The 18011-nt window shown below is 59.8% G+C and overlaps 1 protein-coding gene across 3 annotated transcripts in view; it reads left to right on the top strand.

The window, feature by feature from the left end:
• VAV1 (vav guanine nucleotide exchange factor 1) overlaps window positions 1-17991 on the top strand; it is a 29465-nt gene extending 11474 nt beyond the window's left edge. For all 3 annotated transcript variants that reach the window (XM_053968290.1, XM_053968288.1, XM_053968289.1), the window contains 18 exons: window positions 504-599; window positions 1008-1076; window positions 1675-1761; window positions 2629-2717; window positions 3545-3677; window positions 4493-4602; window positions 4709-4810; window positions 5533-5630; window positions 6330-6352; window positions 6536-6581; window positions 7774-7910; window positions 8789-8854; window positions 8989-9020; window positions 10680-10796; window positions 11700-11787; window positions 13488-13602; window positions 17205-17353; window positions 17846-17991. In XM_053968290.1, the coding sequence (XP_053824265.1) occupies window positions 504-599; window positions 1008-1076; window positions 1675-1761; window positions 2629-2717; window positions 3545-3677; window positions 4493-4602; window positions 4709-4810; window positions 5533-5630; window positions 6330-6352; window positions 6536-6581; window positions 7774-7910; window positions 8789-8854; window positions 8989-9020; window positions 10680-10796; window positions 11700-11787; window positions 13488-13602; window positions 17205-17353; window positions 17846-17899 (1611 nt within the window). In that variant the 3' untranslated portion in view covers window positions 17900-17991. The remainder of the gene's footprint in view (window positions 1-503; window positions 600-1007; window positions 1077-1674; window positions 1762-2628; window positions 2718-3544; window positions 3678-4492; window positions 4603-4708; window positions 4811-5532; window positions 5631-6329; window positions 6353-6535; window positions 6582-7773; window positions 7911-8788; window positions 8855-8988; window positions 9021-10679; window positions 10797-11699; window positions 11788-13487; window positions 13603-17204; window positions 17354-17845) is intronic.
• Window positions 17992-18011: the final 20 nt, after the last annotated feature.

Below are 18011 nucleotides of genomic sequence, written 5' to 3'. Positions count from 1 at the left end.
TGACCCCAAACTGACTCAATGACCCCAAAGTGACCCCAATGACCCCAATGACCCCAAATGTCCCCAATGACCCCAAACTTACTCAATGATCCCAAATTGACCCCAAATTGACCCAAATGACCCCGCAGTGACCCCGCAGTGACCCCGCTGTCCCCAAATGTCCCCAGATGTCCCAAATGTTCCCAATGACCCCGCAGTGACCCCGCAGTGACCCCGCAGTGACCCCGCTGTCCCCAAATGTCCCCAGATGTCCCAAATGTCCCCAATGACCCCACAGTGACCCCGCAGTGACCCCACTGTCCCCGCTGTCCCCAAATGTCCCCAATGACCCCGCAGTGACCCCGCAGTGACCCCACAGTGACCCCGCTGTCCCCGCTGTCCCCAATGACCCCACAGTGACCCCGCTGTCCCCGCTGTCCCCGCTGTCCCCAATGACCCCGCAGTGACCCTGCAGTGACCCCGCAGTGACCCCGCAGTGACCCCGCTGTCCCCGCTGTCCCCAGGAGTGCTCCCAGCGCGCCAACAACGGGCGCTTCTCGCTGCGGGACCTGCTGATGGTGCCCATGCAGAGGGTGCTGAAATACCACCTGCTGCTCCAGGTGTGCACAGCTGGGCACAGCTGGGGGGAGGGACACACCTGGGCACACACCTGGGCACAGATGGGGACACACCTGGGCACACCTGGGCACACCTGTGCTCACCTAGGACAGCTGGGATGGCTGGGGAAAGCTGGGACACACCTGGGGGGAGAGACACACTTGGGCACGCCTGGGTTCACCTGGGGGGTACCTTGGGGCACACCTGGGCACACCTGGGCACACCTGGGGACACCTGGGGATACCTGGGGGGTACCTAGGGACACACCTGGGGGGAGGGACACACCTGGGCACACACCTGGGCACACCAGAGCAAACCTGGATTCACCTGGGGGGTACCTTGGGACACACCTGGGCACACCTGGGCACACCTGGGCACACCTGGGCACACCTTGCCCTTTGCCCCCCCAGGAGCTGGTGAAGCTGACCCCGGACGCGGCCGAGCGGGAGCGGCTGCGGGGGGCGCTGGACGCCATGAGGGTGGGGCTGCGGGCGATTTGGGGGTCCTGGGGGGATTTTGGGGGGGGATTTGAGGGTCCTGGGGGCGTCCTGAGGGGGTTTTGGGGAGGATTTTGGGTTTTGGGGGAGATTTGGGGGGGATTTTGGGAGGATTTGGAGGGGATTTGGGGGGTTCCTGGGGGGATTTTGGGGGGGATTTGGGATGTTCCAGGTGGGATTTGGGGTTTCCAGCGTGGGATTTGGGGTTTCCAGGTGGGAATTTAGGGTTTCCAGGTGGGATCTGGGGGTTCCTGGTGGGATTTGGAGGTCCTGGGGGGGTCCTGAAGGGATCTGGGTGGTCTTAGGGGGGTCCTGGGGAGATTTAGAGGGATCCTGAGGAGGATTTGGGGGTCCTGAGGGGATTTGGGGGGGATTTATGGGGGATTTGGGGTGTTCCAGGTGGGATTTGGGGTTTCCAGGGTGGGATTTGGGGTTTCCTGGTGGGAATTTGGGGGTTCCAGGGTGGGAATTTGGGGTTTCCAGAGGGGATTTCGGGGTTCCAGGGGAGGTTTGGGGTTTCCAGGGTGGGATTTGGGGGTTCGGGGCTCTCTGACTTCGCAGCCCCCCAAATCCCTGCCAGGACCTGGCGCAGTGCGTGAACGAGGTCAAGCGGGACAACGAGACCCTCAAGCAGCTCACGAGCATCCAGCTGTGCCTGCACAACATGGTGGGGACCCCCCCGGCACCCCCAAATTCCCCTGGGACCCCCAAAATCCCCAACCCTCACCCCAAGAACCCCCAGAAAAACCCCAAATAACTCCTGGGACCCATTCCCGATGTCCATCCCATCCCTTTTGTCCATCCCGTCCCTGATGTCCATCCCATTCCTGTGTCCTGTTCCCAATGTCCATCCTGTCCCTGATGTCCATCCTGTCCCTGATGTCCATCCCATCCCTGATGTCCATCCTGTCCCTGATGTCCATCCCGTCCCTGATGTCCATCCCATCCCTGATGTCCATCCCGTCCCTGATGTCCATCCCATCCCTGATGTCCATCCCGTCCCTGATGTCCATCCTGTTCCCAATGTCCATCCTGTCCCTGATGTCCATCCTGTTCCCAATGTCCATCCTGTCCCTGATGTCCATCCCATCCCTGATGTCCATCCCGTCCCTGATGTCCATCCTGTTCCCAATGTCCATCCTGTCCCTGATGTCCATCCCGTCCCTGATGTCCATCCCATTCCCAATGTCCATCCCATCCCTGATGTCCATCCCGTCCCTGATGTCCATCCCATCCCTGATGTCCATCCCATTCCCAATGTCCATCCTGTCCCTGATGTCCATCCCGTCCCTGATGTCCATCCCATCCCTGATGTCCATCCCATTCCCAATGTCCATCCTGTCCCTGATGTCCATCCCATTCCTGATGTCCATCCTGTCCCTGATGTCCATCCCATCCCTGATGTCCATCCCGTCCCTGATGTCCATCCCATTCCCGATGTCCATCCCGTCCCTGATGTCCATCCTGTCCCTGATGTCCATCCCGTTCCTGATGTCCATCCCGTCCCTGATGTCCTCCCGTGTCCCGTTCCCAGACGCAGTCCCTGGCGCAGTTTGGGCGCCCCAAGATCGATGGGGAGATGAAGGTCTCCAGCGCCGCCGAGAAACGCTCCAAGGTGGACAGGTGAGTCAGGGACATCTGGGGACACCTGGGGACACCTGGGGACACCTGGGGACACCATGGGGATACCACAGGGACATCACAGCAATGTGGGGACACCACAGAGATGTGGGGCCACCTCAGGAGCACCTCAGCAACACCTTGAGGACACCTCAGGGACATGAGGACATCCATGGGGACACCTCAGGAACACCTCGAGGACACCTCAGGGACACGAGGACATCTCAGGGACATGGGGACATCCATGGAGACATCTCAGGGACATGGGGACACCATGGGGACACCTCAGGAACACCTCGAGGACACCTCAGGGACACGAGGACATCTCAGGGACATGGGGACATCCATGGAGACATCTCAGGGACATGGGGACACCATGGGGACATGAGGACATCCATGGGGACACATCAGGAACACCTCGAGGACACCTCAGAGACACGAGGACATTTCAGGGACATGGGGACACCATGGGGACATGAGGACATCCATGGGGACACATCAGGAACACCTCGAGGACACCTCAAGGACATGGGGACACCTCAGGGACATGGGGACATTCATGGAGACATCTCAGGAACACCTTGGGGACATGGGGACACCTGGGGACATTGGGGCACCTCAGGGACACCTTGGAGACACCTCAAGGACATGGGGACATCCATGGGGACTCCTCGAGAACATCTCAGGGACATGGGGACACCATGGGGACAGGAGAACATCCATGGGGACACTGCAGGGACACCTGGAGGCCAGTCCAGGGCAGCCATGGGAACACCCCGTGGAGCGCGGTGGCCTCGGGGACACGGTGCCACCCTTGTCACTGTCCCCAGGTACGGCTTCCTGCTGGACAAGGCCCTGATCATCTGCAAGCGCCGCGGGGACTCCTATGAGACCAAGGATGTGGTGGACCTCCAGAGCCACCAGCTGCACGATGGTGGCCTCGGACCCCGCGATGGCAAGAAGGTACCGGGGACACCGTGGGGACATCAGGGCCTGGGGGACCGCAGTGTCCAGGTTCCTCCAGTCCCAGTGTCCTCTTCCCGAAGGACCCAGGTGGACACAAGTGTCCAGTCTTGTGGATCCCAGGATCCTGGTCACTGGTGGACATGTGTCCAGTTCCAAGTGGTCCCGAGTGTCCAGATCCTGGTGGTCCCCAGGTCCTCCTCCCAAAGACCTCAGAGGTCCAGGTCTGGTGGATCCCAGGATCTTGGTTACTGGTGGTCCCAGCATCCAGGTCCCTCCCTCATGGTCCCAAATGTCCAGATCTGGTGGACCCCAACAGCCTGTTCCCTGGTGGGTCCCCAAACCCTGTTCCCTGGTGGACACAGATGTCCAGGTCAGGTGGATCCCAGGTTCCTCTTCTCTGGTGGATCTTCAGATTCTGTCCCTGGCTTTTCCCAGGATCCTGGTCTCTGGTGGACCCCAAAACCCCATTCCCTGGTGGACCCCCAAAATCTGGTCCCTGGTGGACCCCAAAACCCTGTTCCCTGATGGATCCCAAGATCCTGCTCTCTGGTGGCTCCAAATGTCCAGATCTGGTGGACCTCAACATTCTGTCCCCTGGTGGTTTCAGAATCCTGGTCTCTGGTGGACCCCAAGACCCCATTCCCTGGTGGATCCCCAAAATCTGGTCCCTGGTGCACCCCGGTGTCCACATCCTCAGTGGACACCCCACCACTCAGTCACCCCAAGATGGGGGTGTGTGACCCCGATATCCCCAATGCCACGTGACCCCGCCCCATTTGTGGGGCCATGGCTGACCCCTCCCCACCCCACAGTGGTCCCACACCTTCACGCTGCTGGACGCGGCCGGGCTGCCGGACTACGAGCTCTTCTTCAAGACGAGCGAGCTGAAAAAGAAGTGGCTGGAGCAGTTTGAGATGGCCCTGTAGGTGGCCCTGTCCCCATGGAGGAGGTCACACCTGCCCCACTGGGTGGTCCTGGGGACACCCAGTTTGTCCCCACCAGACCCAGGTCCTCCCCGTGTCCGGCAGGTCCAACATCTTCCCCGAGCACGCCCTGGCTGATGGACACGACTTCCAGATGTTCTCCTTTGAGGACACCACGTCCTGCAAGGCCTGCCAGATGTTGCTGAGGTAGGACCCCAAAATCACATCCCCATGGTTCTGGGGAGGCCATGGGGGGGGGTTGGGAGAGGGGTTTGGGGGGCTCTGGGAGAGGAGGAGACCCCAGGGATGGAGGTGGGGTGAGGTCAGGGTGGGTTGCACCCTTGGGGGTGGTGAGGTCAAGGGGTGGGTCAAGGTGGAAGCTGGTGATGGAGGGGGTGGGTGGGGTCACAGGAAGGTCAAGGTCAAGGTGGGTCAAGCCTTGGAGGGTGGTCAAGGGCTGCGGGGGTCAAGGAGCTCCCTCAAGCTCTTCATGGCCCCAAGGTGGGTCAAGGTTGGGTTGGAGTCAAGGTGAGTCAATGTTGAGTGGAGGCCAGGGTGGGTCAAGGTTGGGTGGAGGCCAAGAGGTCAAGGTGGGTCAATGGTTGGGTAGAAAACAACAAGGTGAGTCAAGGCCAAGGTGGGTCAAGGGTTGGGTGGAAGTCAAGGCCAAGGTGGGTCAAGGCCTGGACAGGTTCAGGTCAACCATGGACTGGTCAGTTCTGGATGGGTTCAGATCAACCATGGGCTGGTCAGTCACGAACTGGTCAGTCATGGACTGGTCAGTCATGGACTGGGTGGGCTCAGGTCAGCCGTGGGCTGGTCAGTCCTGGGTGGGCTCAGGTGGGTGTGGGGCATGGCTGGTGGTGTCCCCTGTGACCGTGACCCCGTGTCCCCCCTGTGTCCCCCCTGTGTCCCCCCCGTGTCCCCAGGGGCACCTTCTACCAGGGCTATCGCTGCAGCCGCTGCCGAGCCCCCGCCCACAAGGAGTGCCTGGGGCGCGTGGGGACCTGCGGGAAGGCTGGAACTGGTGAGCAGCATCATGGGATTGGGGAGGGGCATCATGGGATTGAAGAGGAGGGAAACAGTGAAGGGGGGCAGGAGGGTAATGGGGGAAGGTGGGGCATTGTGGGATACAAGATGGCTGCTACAGCAGGGCATTGTGGGATACAAGATGGCTGACACTATCATAGGCTACAAAATGGCTGACATTTAGCAGGACATTGTGGGATACAAGATGGCTGACACCTCAGAGCATTGTGGGATACAAAATGGCTGACAGCACAGGGAATTGTGAGATACAAAACAGCTGACACTGAGCATTGCAGGATAAAAGATGGCTGACATTTAGCTGGGCATTGTGGGATACAAGATGGCTGACACTGAGTAGCATAGGGTACTAAATGGCTGAAATTTAGCAGGGCATTATGGGATACAAGATGGCTGACACTATCATATCACTAATTACCCCAACATTAATTAAGAGAGAGGCTAATTACCATATCATTAATTAGGTGTTGGACTAATTACCCCCAGCCCTAATTACCCCGCCAACAATTAATTCATCTAATTATCCCATTATTAACGAAGGAAATTAATGACCAATTACTTCATCACCAATAAGTAGCAAGCTAATTACCCCTCATTAATTAAACCACCATCTAACGAGCTCCTCATTAATTAAGAAAACCACTAATTACCCCTCACTAACGAACTTTTCTCCCCCCAGATCCTGGAGCAGGCGCACGGAAGGTACCAAAAAACCCCAAAAACGGGGGGGAGGGGCCCCCCCCGGATTTTGGGGGGATTTTTTGGGGGGGTCCTCGGGGATCTCTGGGGGGGTCCCCGGGGGTGTCTGGGGGGGGGTCCTGGCCCCCCCAGCCCCCCCAAATCCTCCCCACTCACGGGGGTCTCCTTCCTCCCTTCCCCCTCCAGAACAAATCGGAGCGGCCGGGACCCGACAAGAAACGGGGGGAGCTGGGTGAGGAATTTGGGGGGTCCTGACCCCACCAGTTCAAATTTGGGGCTCCTGATCCCCCCCCCCCCCCCAGTTCAAATTTGGGGTTTGTGAGCCCCTCACAACAGATTTTTGGGGGTTTGGGGAGTCCGGCCCTGCCCCCAGAGGAAATTTGGGGGGTCCCGATCCCCCCAGTTCAAATTTGGTGGGGTTTGGGGGGGTCCTGATTGCCTCCAATTCAATTCTGGGTGGTCCTGACCCCCCCCATTTCAAATCTGGGGGGGGTCTTGGGGGGCCCTGACCTCCCCAATTCAATTTTGGGGGCTTTTGACCTCCCCCCCCCACTTCAAATTTGGGGGGTCCCAACCCCTGGCGTTCAAATTTGGGGGGGGGTTTGGGGGGTCTTGACCCCCCTGAGATGAAATTAGGGGAGGTCCTGACCACCCCCCCCCAGTTCAAATGTGGGGGTCCTGAACCCCCCAATCCATTTTTGGGGTCTCTGAGGGTTTTTGACCCTCTCTGATCAATGTTTTCGGACATCCCGGGGGAGTTGTTGACCTCCCCCCAATCCATTTTTGGGGGGTCCCGGGGGGGATCTTTGCCTCCCCAAATCCCTCTAGGGGGGGTTTTGACCCCCCCCAAATCCATTTTTGGGGGCTTTTTGACCCCCTCGATCAACTTTTTGGGGTTCCAGGGTGGGTTTTGCCCACCCAAAATCAATTTTTGGGGGTCCCGGATGGTTTTGCCCTCCCCCAAATCCATTTTTTGATGTCTTGGGGGGGGGGCTGACCCCCCCAGTTCATTTTTGGGGGTCTCGGGGGGGTTTTGACCCCCCACAAATCCCTCTAGGGGGGTTATCGACCCCTCCCAATTCCATTTTTGGGGGTCCCGGGGGTTTTTGACCCCTCCAATTCTATTTTTGGGGGTCCCGGGGGGATTTTGACCCCCCCCCAATCAATTTTTGGGGTTTCCCTGTGGGTTTTTGACCCCCCCACAATCCATTTTTTGGGGATCCCTGAGGGTTTTTGACCCCTCCAATTCTATTTTTGGGGGTCCCGGGGGTTTTTGACCCCTCCAATTCTATTTTTGGGGGGTCCCGGGGGGATTTTGACCCCCCACAATCAATTTTTTGGGGTTTCCCTGTGGGTTTTTGACCCCCCAATTCCATTTTTGGGGGGTCCCGGGGGGGTTCCTGACTCGGGGTTCCCCCCCCCAGGACTCCCCAAAATGGAGAGCACCCAGGGGTACATCGGGGTGCCCCCCCCCCCGGGGGTCCTGGCCCCCCCCCTGCGCCTCAGCCCCGGTGACGTCATCGAGGTGACAGCGGCCGAGGCCGAGGAGCTCTGGTGGCAGGTGGGGGACCCCAAAAATGGGGGGGACCCCAAAAATGGGGGGGAACCCTGAAAATGGGGGGGGGTCCTAAAATGGGGAGGATGGGACCCCTGCAATGGGGGGGCGTGTCCTGAAATGGGGGGGGGGGAGGTGGGACCCCAAAAATGGGGGAGGGGGTCCTGAAATGGGGAGGGGACCCCAAAAATGGGGGGGCGATTCTTGGAGTTGGGGGGGGACTCCTGAAATTGGACGGGGGTCCTGAAATGGGGGCAGGACCCCAAAAATGGAGGGGGGGCCTCAAATGGGAGGGGTGTGGGGGGGAGCCCTGATATGGGGGGGTGGGACCCCTGAAATGGGGGGAACCCCAAAAATAGGGGAGGGTCCTAAAATGGGGGAGTCCTAAAATGGGGGGGGGACCCTAAAAATGAGGGGGGTCCTGAAATGGGGGGGGTCCTAAAATGGGGGGGCGTCCTGAAATGAGGGGTAACCCTTGGAATCGGGGGGGGCTCCAAAATGGGGGGGAGGTGGGACCCCAAATATGGGGGGGGGGTCTTAAAATGGGTGGGGGCTCCTAAAATGGAGTGGCGGCATGGGACCCCTGAAATTTGGGGGGGGGGGGGCTCCTAAAACTGGGGGAAGTCCTAAAATGGGGGAGGTCCTAAAATGGGGGGGACCCCTGAAATGAGGGTGGGACCCCCGAAATGGGGACAGGACCCCCAAATTTGCGTTTGGAACCCCAAAATTGGGACCCCGAGGTACCAAATTGAGTCAAGACACACCAAAACCCCACAGGAGACCCCCCCAGAATTTAGGGGTGACCCCATCCCCAATTCCTGGGGGGGTTCCCCAAACTTTGAGGGTCTCGGGACCCCCCTCGGACCCCCCAAATTTCCCCCCAGGGTCGGAACGTGGCCAGCGGGGAGCTGGGCTGGTTCCCCCGAAGCGTCGTCAAACCGTTCGTGTCCGTGAGTTTGGGGACCCCAAAAAAAAGCCCCCCAAGATTTTTGGGGGGTCCCCGAATTTGGGGAGGGGGTGTGGGATTTTTGGGGGGTCATTTGGAGCCCTGGAACCCCAATTTTGGGTCCTCTCTTTGTCGCAGGCGCCGCTGCCGGATCTCTCCGTCTACCCGTGGTCAGTGGTGGGACCCCGAAATTTGCGCGTGAACCCCAAAAATTCTGCCCTGAACCCCCAAAAATTCTGCCCAGGACCCCAAATTTCGAAACTGAACCCCAAAATTCGCGCTTGAACCCAAAAAAATTCTGCCCTGAAACCACAAATTCTGCCCTGAACCCCCAAAAATTCTGCCTGAACCCCGAAATTCGCACCTGGGACCCCAAAAATTCTGCCCTGAACCCCCGAAATTCTGCCTTGGGACCCCAAAATTCGCACCTGGAACTACAAATGCATCTGGACCCCAAAATTCTGCCCTGAACCCCTAAATTCTGCCCTGAAAACCCAAATTCGCAACTGAACCCCCAAAATTCGCTGCTGAGACCCCAAAATTCTGCCCTGAACCCCGAAATTCTGCCCTGGGACCCTAAAATTCTGGCCTGAACCTCAAAAAAATCTGTGCTGAGATCCCAAAATTCGCACCCAGGATCCCGAAAATTCTGCCCTGAACCCCCAAATTCTGCCTTGAAAACCCAAAAATTTGCACCTGCGACCCCAAAATTCTGCCTGCCCTGAACCCAAAAAATTCTGCCCTGAACCCCGAAATTCTGCCCTGAACCCCCAAAAATTCTGCCCTGGGACCCAATAATTCGCACTTGAACCCCCAAAATTCTGCCCTGAACCCAGAAATTCGCACCTGGGATCCCCAAATTGGCATCTGGGGGTTCAGTTGCGAATTTTGGGGTCCCAGTTGGGATTTTTGGGGTCCCAGGTGTGATTTTTGGGGTCCCCCCCAGGTTCGGGGGGCCCCTGGAGCGCGCGGGGGCCAAGCAGGGATCTTGGCGTCCCGGTTGGGGTTTTGGGGTCCCGAGTGCGATTTTGGGGCCCCGGTTGGGATTTTTGGGGTCCCGGTTGGGGTTTTGGGGTCTCGTATGTGATTTTTGGGATCACACCCCTCACTTGACCCGGGGGGGTCCCGTGTGTGATTTTTGGGGTCCCCCCCAGGTTTTGGGGTCCCCTGGAGCACGCGGGGGCCGAGCAGGGTTTTGGGGTCTCGGTTGGGATTTTTGGGGTTCCGGCTGGGGTTTTTGGGGTCACAGCCCCCCATGGAGCTGGGTGGGTTCCGAGTGTGATTTTGGGGTTCCGAGTGTGATTTTGGGGTCCCGGGTGTGATTTTGGGGTCCCGGTTGGGATTTTTGGGGTTCCGAGTGCGATTTTGGGGTCCCCCCCAGGTTCGGGGGGCCCCTGGAGCGCGCGGGGGCCAAGCAGGGATCTTGGGGTCCTGGTTGGGGTTTTGGGGTCCCGGGTGTGATTTTTGGGGTTCGGGTGTGATGTTGGGGTCCCGGTTGGGGTTTTGGGGTTCGGGTGTGATTTTGGGGTTCGGGTGTGATGTTGGGGTCCCGGTTGGGGTTCGGGTGTGATTTTTGGAGTTCGGGTGTGATTTTTGGGATCCCGGTGGGGCTTTTTGGGGTCCCGGCTGTGATGTTGGGGTCCCGATTGGGGTTTTGGGGTTCGGGTCGGGGTTTTGGGGTTCGGGTGTGATTTTGGGGTCCCGGTGTGATGTTGGGGTCCCGGTTGGGGTTTTGGGGTCCCGGTTGGGGTTTTTGGGGTCCCGGGTGTGATTTTTGGGGTCCCGGATGGGATTTTGGGGTCCCGGGTGTGATTTTGGGCTGCCCCCAGGTTCGGGGGGCCCCTGGAGCGCGCGGGGGCCGAGCAGGCGCTGTCCCTCCGCTCCGACGGCGCCTTCCTGGTGCGGCAGCGGCTCCGCGAGCCCGGGGACTTCGCCATCAGCATCAAGTGAGCCTGGGACACCTGGGACACACCTGGGGACACCTGTGACACCTGTGACACCTGGGACACCTGGGGACACCTGGGGACACACCTGGGACACACCTGGGACACACCTGGGACACACCTGGGGACACCTGGGGACACCTGGGACACCTGGGGACACACCTGGGGACACCTGGGGACACCTGGGACACACCTGGGACACCTGGGACACACCTGGGACACCTGGGGACACCTGGGGACACCTGGGGACACACCTGGGGACACCTGGGACACACCTGGGACACACCTGGGGACACCTAGGACACACCTGGGACACCTGGGGACACCTGGAGGCACACCTGGGGACACCTGGGGACACCTGGGGACACCTGGGACACCTGGGGACACTGCAGGGACACTGCAGGGACACTTGGGGACACCTTTGAGGAAGGAAGGAAGGGGAGGGAGGGAGGGAGGGAGGGAGGGAGGGAGGGAGGGGAAGAGGGAGAGGAGGGAGAAGGAAAGAGGGAAGGAGGGGGGACGGGGGAGAGGGAGGGGGAAGAAGGGAGAAGGAGGGAGAGGGAGAGATGGAGGGGGAGAGGAAGAGGGAGAGGAGGAAGGGGAGGAAGGGAGAGAAAGAGGGAGAGGGAGTGGGAGACGGAAAGGGAGAGACGGAAGGAGGGAGGGAGGGAGATGGACGAGGGAGGGAGAAGGAAGGACGGGGAGAGGGAGAGGGAGAGGGACAGAGAGCGAGAGGGAAGGAAGGAGGGTGGGAGAGAAGGGAGGAAGGGGGAGAAGGGGGGAGGGAGAGACGTGGGGGGAGAAGGAGAGGAAGGGACAGGGGAGAAGGAGAGGGGAAGAAGGGAGAGGAGGGAGAGGGAGGGAGGGAGGGAGGGAGGGGGAGGAGCCGCGGGTGACTCCGCGCAGGTTCCGCGGGCAGGTGAAGCACATCAAGGTGACGGCGAGCGAGGGGCTCTACAGAGTGACCGAGAGGAAAGCCTTCAAGGGGCTCGTGGTGAGACCCGCACCCCAAAACCGGGGGGACCCCAAAAAAATGGGGGGACCACAAAAACCGCGGGGGACCCCAAAAAAAGGGGGGGAACCCAAAAACCCCGGGAGAACCCCAAAAACCCGGGGGGAACCTAAAAATCCAGGGAGGGACCCCAAAAAACCCCAGGGGCACCCCAAAAAACCCCGGGGGACCCCAAAACGCCGAGGGACACCCCAAAAACCCCGGGGGCACCCCAAAAACCCCCAAATCCTCCCGGAGGACCCCAAAACCACCAAAACCCGCGTAAGGACACTCCAAAAACCCCCGGGACCCCAAAAACCCCCAAATCCTCCCGGGGGACCCCAAAAACCCCGGGGGCACCCTAAAAACCCCAAAATCCTCACGGGGGCACCCCGAAACTGCCAGGAACCCCAAAATCCTCCAGGAAAACCCCAAAATCCTCCTGGGGGACCCCAAAGACCCGGGGGGACCCCAAAAAACCGGGGGGACCCAAAAAAAACCCCAAATCCTCCCAGGGGACCCCAAAAAACTAGGAGCATCCCAAAATCCTCTGAGGGGATTTCTGGGGTCCCTCCCGCTTTTTTGGGTCCCCCCTGGGTTTTGGGGATTTTTGGGGTCCCTCCGGGGTTTTTGGGGGCCCCCGGGATGATTTTGGGGGTTTTGGGGGTCACTGACCCATTCTGTGTGGATTTTTGGGGTCACTGACCCCCCCCCCCCGGAGACGGTTTTGGGTTTTTTGGGGTCACTGACCCCCTTGGTGATGATTTTGGGGACACTCGCTTCCCTGGGGCATTTTTGGGGTTCCTGATCCTCTCTGGGTGCGTTTTGGGGTTTTTTGGGGTTTTTGGGGTTCCTGACCCTCTCTGGCTGATTTTTTGGGGTTTTGGGGGTTTTTGGTGTCACTGACCCTCTCTGTGGATTTTTGGGTTATTTGGGGTCACTGATCCCCTCTGTGTGAGTTTTTGCGGTATTTGGGGGCCACTGACCCTGTGTGTTTTGGGGTTTTTGGGGGTTTTGGGGTTTTGGGGGTCACTGACCCCCTCTGTGTGAATTTTGGGGTTTTTGGGGTCACTGACCCTCTTTGTGTGAGTTTTTGGGGTTTTTGGGAGTCACTGACCCTCTGTGTGGATTTTGGGGATTTTGGGGTCACTGACCCCCTCTGTGTGAGTTTTTGGGGTTTTGGGGGTTTTTGGGGTCACTGACCCTCTGTGTGAGTTTTTGGGGTTTTTGGGGTCACTAACTCCCTCTGTGTGAGTTTTTGGGGTTTTTGGGGTCACTGACTCCCTCTGTGTGAGTTTTGGGGGTTTTTGGGTTTTTTTGGGGTCACTGACCCTCTCTGTGTGAGTTTTTGGGGTTTTTGGGAGTCACTTACCCTCTGTGTGGATTTTTGGGGTTTTTGGGGGTTCCTGACCCTGTGTGTTTTTGGGGGTTTTGGGGGTTTTTGGGGGTCACTGACCCCCTCTGTGTGAGTTTTCGGGGTTTTTGGGGTCACTGATCCTCTGTGTGGGTTTTTGGGGGTTTTGGGGGTTTTTGGGGGTCACTAACCCTGTGTGTTTTGGGGGTTTTTGGGGGTCACTGACCCCCTCTGTGTGGATTTTTGGGGTTTTTGGGGTCACTGACCCTGTGTGTTTTTGGGGGTTTTGGGGTTTTGGGGGTTTTTGGGGTCACTGACCGCCCCGGGGCCGTTTTTGGGGTGCCCCCAGGAGCTGGTGGAGTTCTACCGGCGGAACTCGCTGCGGGATTGCTTCAAGGCGCTGGACACGACCCTGGCCGTGCCCTACAGGGACCCCGAGAGCCGCGCGGGACCCCGAGAGCTCGGTACGGGATCGGGCTCGGGATCGGGGTGGGGACACACCCCAAAACTGCCGGGACCCCCCAAATCCCCCCGCAGGGCCCCATAACTCCCAAAGAGACCCCAAATCCTTCCCATGCTCACCCCATAATGCCAGGACCCCCCAAATCCCCCCGCAGGGCCCCATATTGCCCAAAGAGGCCCCAAACCATCCTGGGGTCACCTCATAACCCCCAGGAACCCCAAATCATCCCATGCTCACCCCATAACCCCAGGAACCCCAAATCCTTCCCATGCTCACCCCATAACCCCCAGGAACCCCAAATCCTTCCCATGGGCACCCCATAACCCCCAGGAACCCCAAATCCTTCCCATGCTCACCCCAAAACTGCCGGGACCCCCCCAAATCCCCCCGCAGGACCCCATAACTGCCAAAGAGTCTCCAAAACATCCCGTGGCCACCCCATAACCCCAAGGAACCTCAAATCCCCCCTCAGGGCCACCCCATAACCCCAAGAAACCCCAAAATCCCCCATCAATGTCACCCCATAACGCCCAAGAACCCCAAATCATCCTGGGGTCACCACATAACCCCCAGAAACCCCAAATCCTTCCCGTGGCCACCCCATAACCTGAAGGGGGTTTTGGGGTTCCTTGGGGTTATGAGGTGGCCATGGGATGATTTAGGGCCTTTTTGGGGTTTATGGGGTGGCCACGGGAAGGATTTGGGGCTCCTGGGCATTATAGGGTGAGCATGGGATGATTTGGGGTTCCTGGGCGTTATGGGGTGAGCATGAGAAGGTTTTGGGGTTCCTCGGGGTGATGGGGTGGCCACGGGAAGGATTTGGGGTTTCTTTGAGTTATGGGATGACCCTGAGGGGGATTTGGGGTTCCTTGGAGTTGTGGGGTGGCCCTGACAAGTGATTAAGTGGGGTTGGATTTGGGGGTGCCACCATGTCCCTTGTCACCGTGTCCCCGTGTCCCCAGGCTTTGGCTCTGTTTAGGGTTGGATTTTGGGATTTGGGGGTGCCACCATGTCCCTTGTCACCGTGTCCCCGTGTCCCCAGGCTTTGGCTCAGTTTAGGGTTGGATTTTGGGATTTGGGGATGTCACTGTGTCCCTTGTCACCGTGTCCCCGTGTCCCCAGGTGCCACCCACAGTTTCAGCTCTGTTTAGGGTTGGATTTGGGGATGTCACTGTGTCCCTTGTCACCGTGTCCCCAGGTGCCACCCGCAGTTTCAGCTCTGTTTAGGGTTGGATTTGGGGGTGTCCCCGTGTACCCTGTGTCCCCATGTCCCCTGTGTCACCATGTCCCTTGTCACCGTGTCCCCGTGTCCCCAGGTGCCACCCACAATTTCAGCTCTGTTTAGGGTTGGATTTGGGGGTGTCACCGTGTCCCTTATGTCCCTTGTCACCGTGTCCCCTGGGTGTCCCCAGGTGCCAGCCGCATTTTCAGCTGTACTGGGGCTGGATTTGGGGATGTCACCGTGTCCCTTGTCACCGTGTCCCTTTTCACCGTGTCCCCTGTGTCACCGTGTCCCCTGTGTCCCCTGTGTCCCCTGTCACCGTGTCCCTTGTCACCGTGTCCCCTGTGTGTCCCCAAGTACCACCCACAGTTTCAGCTCTGTTTAGGCTTGGATTTGGGGGTGTCACCGTGTCCCTTATGTCCCTTGTCACCGTGTCCCCTGGGTGTCCCCAGGTGCCAGCCTCATTTTCAGCTGTACTGGGGCTGGATTTGGGGATGTCACCGTGTCCCTTGTCACCGTGTCCCTTTTTACCATGTCCCCTGTGTCACCGTGTCCCCTGTGTCACCGTGTCCCCTGTGTCCCCTGTGTCCCCGTGTCCCCTGTCACCGTGTCCCCTGTGTCACCGTGTCCCCTGTCACCGTGTCCCTTGTCACCGTGTCCCCTGTGTGTCCCCAAGTACCACCCACAGTTTCAGCTCTGTTTAGGGTTGGATTTGGGGGTGTCACCGTGTCCCTTATGTCCCTTGTCACCGTGTCCCCTGGGTGTCCCCAGGTGCCAGCCGCATTTTCAGCTGTACTGGGGCTGGATTTGGGGATGTCACCGTGTCCCTTGTCACCGTGTCCCTTTTTACCATGTCCCCTGTGTCACCGTGTCCCCTGTGTCACCGTGTCCCCTGTGTCCCCTGTGTCCCCGTGTCCCCTGTCACCGTGTCCCCTGTGTCACCGTGTCCCCTGTCACTGTGTCCCTTGTCACCGTGTCCCCTGTGTGTCCCCAAGTACCACCCACAGTTTCAGCTCTGTTTAGGGTTGGATTTGGGGGTGTCCCTGTGTCCCCTGTGCCCCCCCAGGCTTTGGCTCTGTTTGGGGTTGGATTTGGGGACTTGGGGGTGTCACTGTGTCCCTTGTCACTGTGTCCCTTGTCACCGTGTACCTGTGTCCACAGTTCACCCACAGTCCACCTGCCACCCAAGTTTCAGGTGGATTTGGGGGTGTCACTGTGTCCCCTGTGTCCCCATGTCACCTGTGTCACCATGTCCCCTGTCACTGTGTCCCCTGTCACCATGTCCCCAAGCACCACCCACAGTTTCAGCTGTATTGGGGTTTGGTTTGGGGGTGTCACCGTGTCCCTTGTGTCCCCTGACACCATGTCCCCTGTGTCCCCAGGTGCCAGCCACATTTTCAGCTGTACTGGGGCTGGATTTGGGGGTGTCAGTGTCCCTTGTGTCACCGTGTCCCCTGTGTGTCCCCAAGTGCCACCCGCAGTTTCAGCTCTGTTTAGGGTTGGATTTGGGGGTGTCCCCGTGTACCCTGTGTCCCCATGTCCCCTGTGTCACCATGTCCCCTGTCACCGTGTCCCCGTGTCCCCAGGTGCCACCCACAATTTCAGCTCTGTTTAGGGTTGGATTTGGGGGTGTCACCGTGTCCCTTATGTCCCTTGTCACCGTGTCCCCTGGGTGTCCCCAGGTGCCAGCCGCAGTTTCGGCTGTACTGGGGCTGGATTTGGGGGTGTCCCCATGTCCCCTGTCCCTGTGTCCCCTGTGTCCCCGCGTCCCCTGTGTCCCCGTGTCCCCTGTGTCCCCATGTCCCCTGTGTCACCGTGTCCCCTGTGTCCCCGTGTCCCCTGTCCCCGTGTCCTCTGTGTCACCGTGTCCCCTGTGTCCCCATGTCCCCTGTGTCACCGTGTCCCCTGTGTCCCCGTGTCCCCTGTCCCCGTGTCTCCTGTGTCACCGTGTCCCCTGTGTCCCCATGTCCCCTGTGTCACCGTGTCCCCTGTGTCCCCGTGTCCCCTGTGTCCCCATGTCCCCTGTGTCCCCGTGTCCCCTGTCCCCGTGTCCTCTGTGTCACCGTGTCCCCTGTGTCCCCATGTTCCCTGTGTCACCGTGTCCCCTGTGTCCCCGTGTCCCCTGTCCCCGTGTCCTCTGTGTCCCCGTGTCCCCTGTGTCCCCATGTCCCCTGTGTCACCGCGTCCCCTGTGTCCCCATGTCCCCTGTCCCCGTGTCCCGTGTCCCCATGTCCCCTGTGTCACTGTGTCCCCTGTGTCCCCGTGTCCCCTGTGTCCCCTGTGTCCCCGTGTCCCCTGTGTCACCGTGTCCCCTGTGTCCCCGTGTCCCCTGTCACTGTGTCCCCTGTGTCACCATGTCCCCTGTGTCCCCATGTCCCCAGGTGCCAGCCGCAGCTTCGGCTCGGCCAAGGCCCGTTACGCCTTCAGCGCGCGGGACCGGACGGAGCTGTCGCTGCGGGAAGGGGACATCGTGCGCGTGCTCAGCAAGAGGGGACAGCCGGGCTGGTGGAAAGGGGAGATCTACGGCCGGGTACGGCACTGTCCCCTCCCTTGGGGACACTGGGGACACCCCTGAGCCTGTCCCCTCCCTTGGGGACACTGGGGACACTGGGGACACCCCTGAGCCTGTCCCCTCCCCTGGGGACACTGGGGACACCCCTGAGCCTGTTCCCAACACCAGGGGACAGCTGGGCTGGTGGAAAGGGGAGATCTATGGCCGGGTATGGCACTGTCCCCTCCCTTGGGGACACTGGGGACACCCCTGAGCCTGTCCCCTCCCTTGGGGACACTGGGGACACCCCTGAGCCTGTCCCCAAGCCCTGGGGACACTGGGGACACCCCTGAGCCTGTCTCCTCTCCCCGGGTGTCCCCCTGTCCCCTGACCCCACTGTCCCTGTGCCCCCCAGTATCCCCATGTCCCCAAGTGTCCCCATGTCCCCTCCAGGTGTCCCCATGTCCTCGGCTGTCCTCCATGTCCCCGTGTCCCCCCCGGTGTCCCCTGACCCTCTGTCCCTGTCCCCAGGTCGGTTGGTTTCCCGCCAATTACGTGGAGGAGGATTTTTCGGATTATTGCTGATTTTGGGGATTATCGCTGATTTTGGGGACACCCCGAAAGCGGCGCCACCCCCGAAGATGTCCCCAATGTCCCCAAAGATGTCCCCAAAGATATCCCCAATGTCCCCAAACCC

This window comes from Vidua chalybeata, chromosome 33 (assembly GCF_026979565.1).
Source record: "Vidua chalybeata isolate OUT-0048 chromosome 33, bVidCha1 merged haplotype, whole genome shotgun sequence".
Taxonomy (NCBI): domain Eukaryota; kingdom Metazoa; phylum Chordata; class Aves; order Passeriformes; family Viduidae; genus Vidua; species Vidua chalybeata.
Note: the sequence above shows the minus strand (reverse complement) of the source record. Positions and strands in the feature narration are given on the sequence as shown.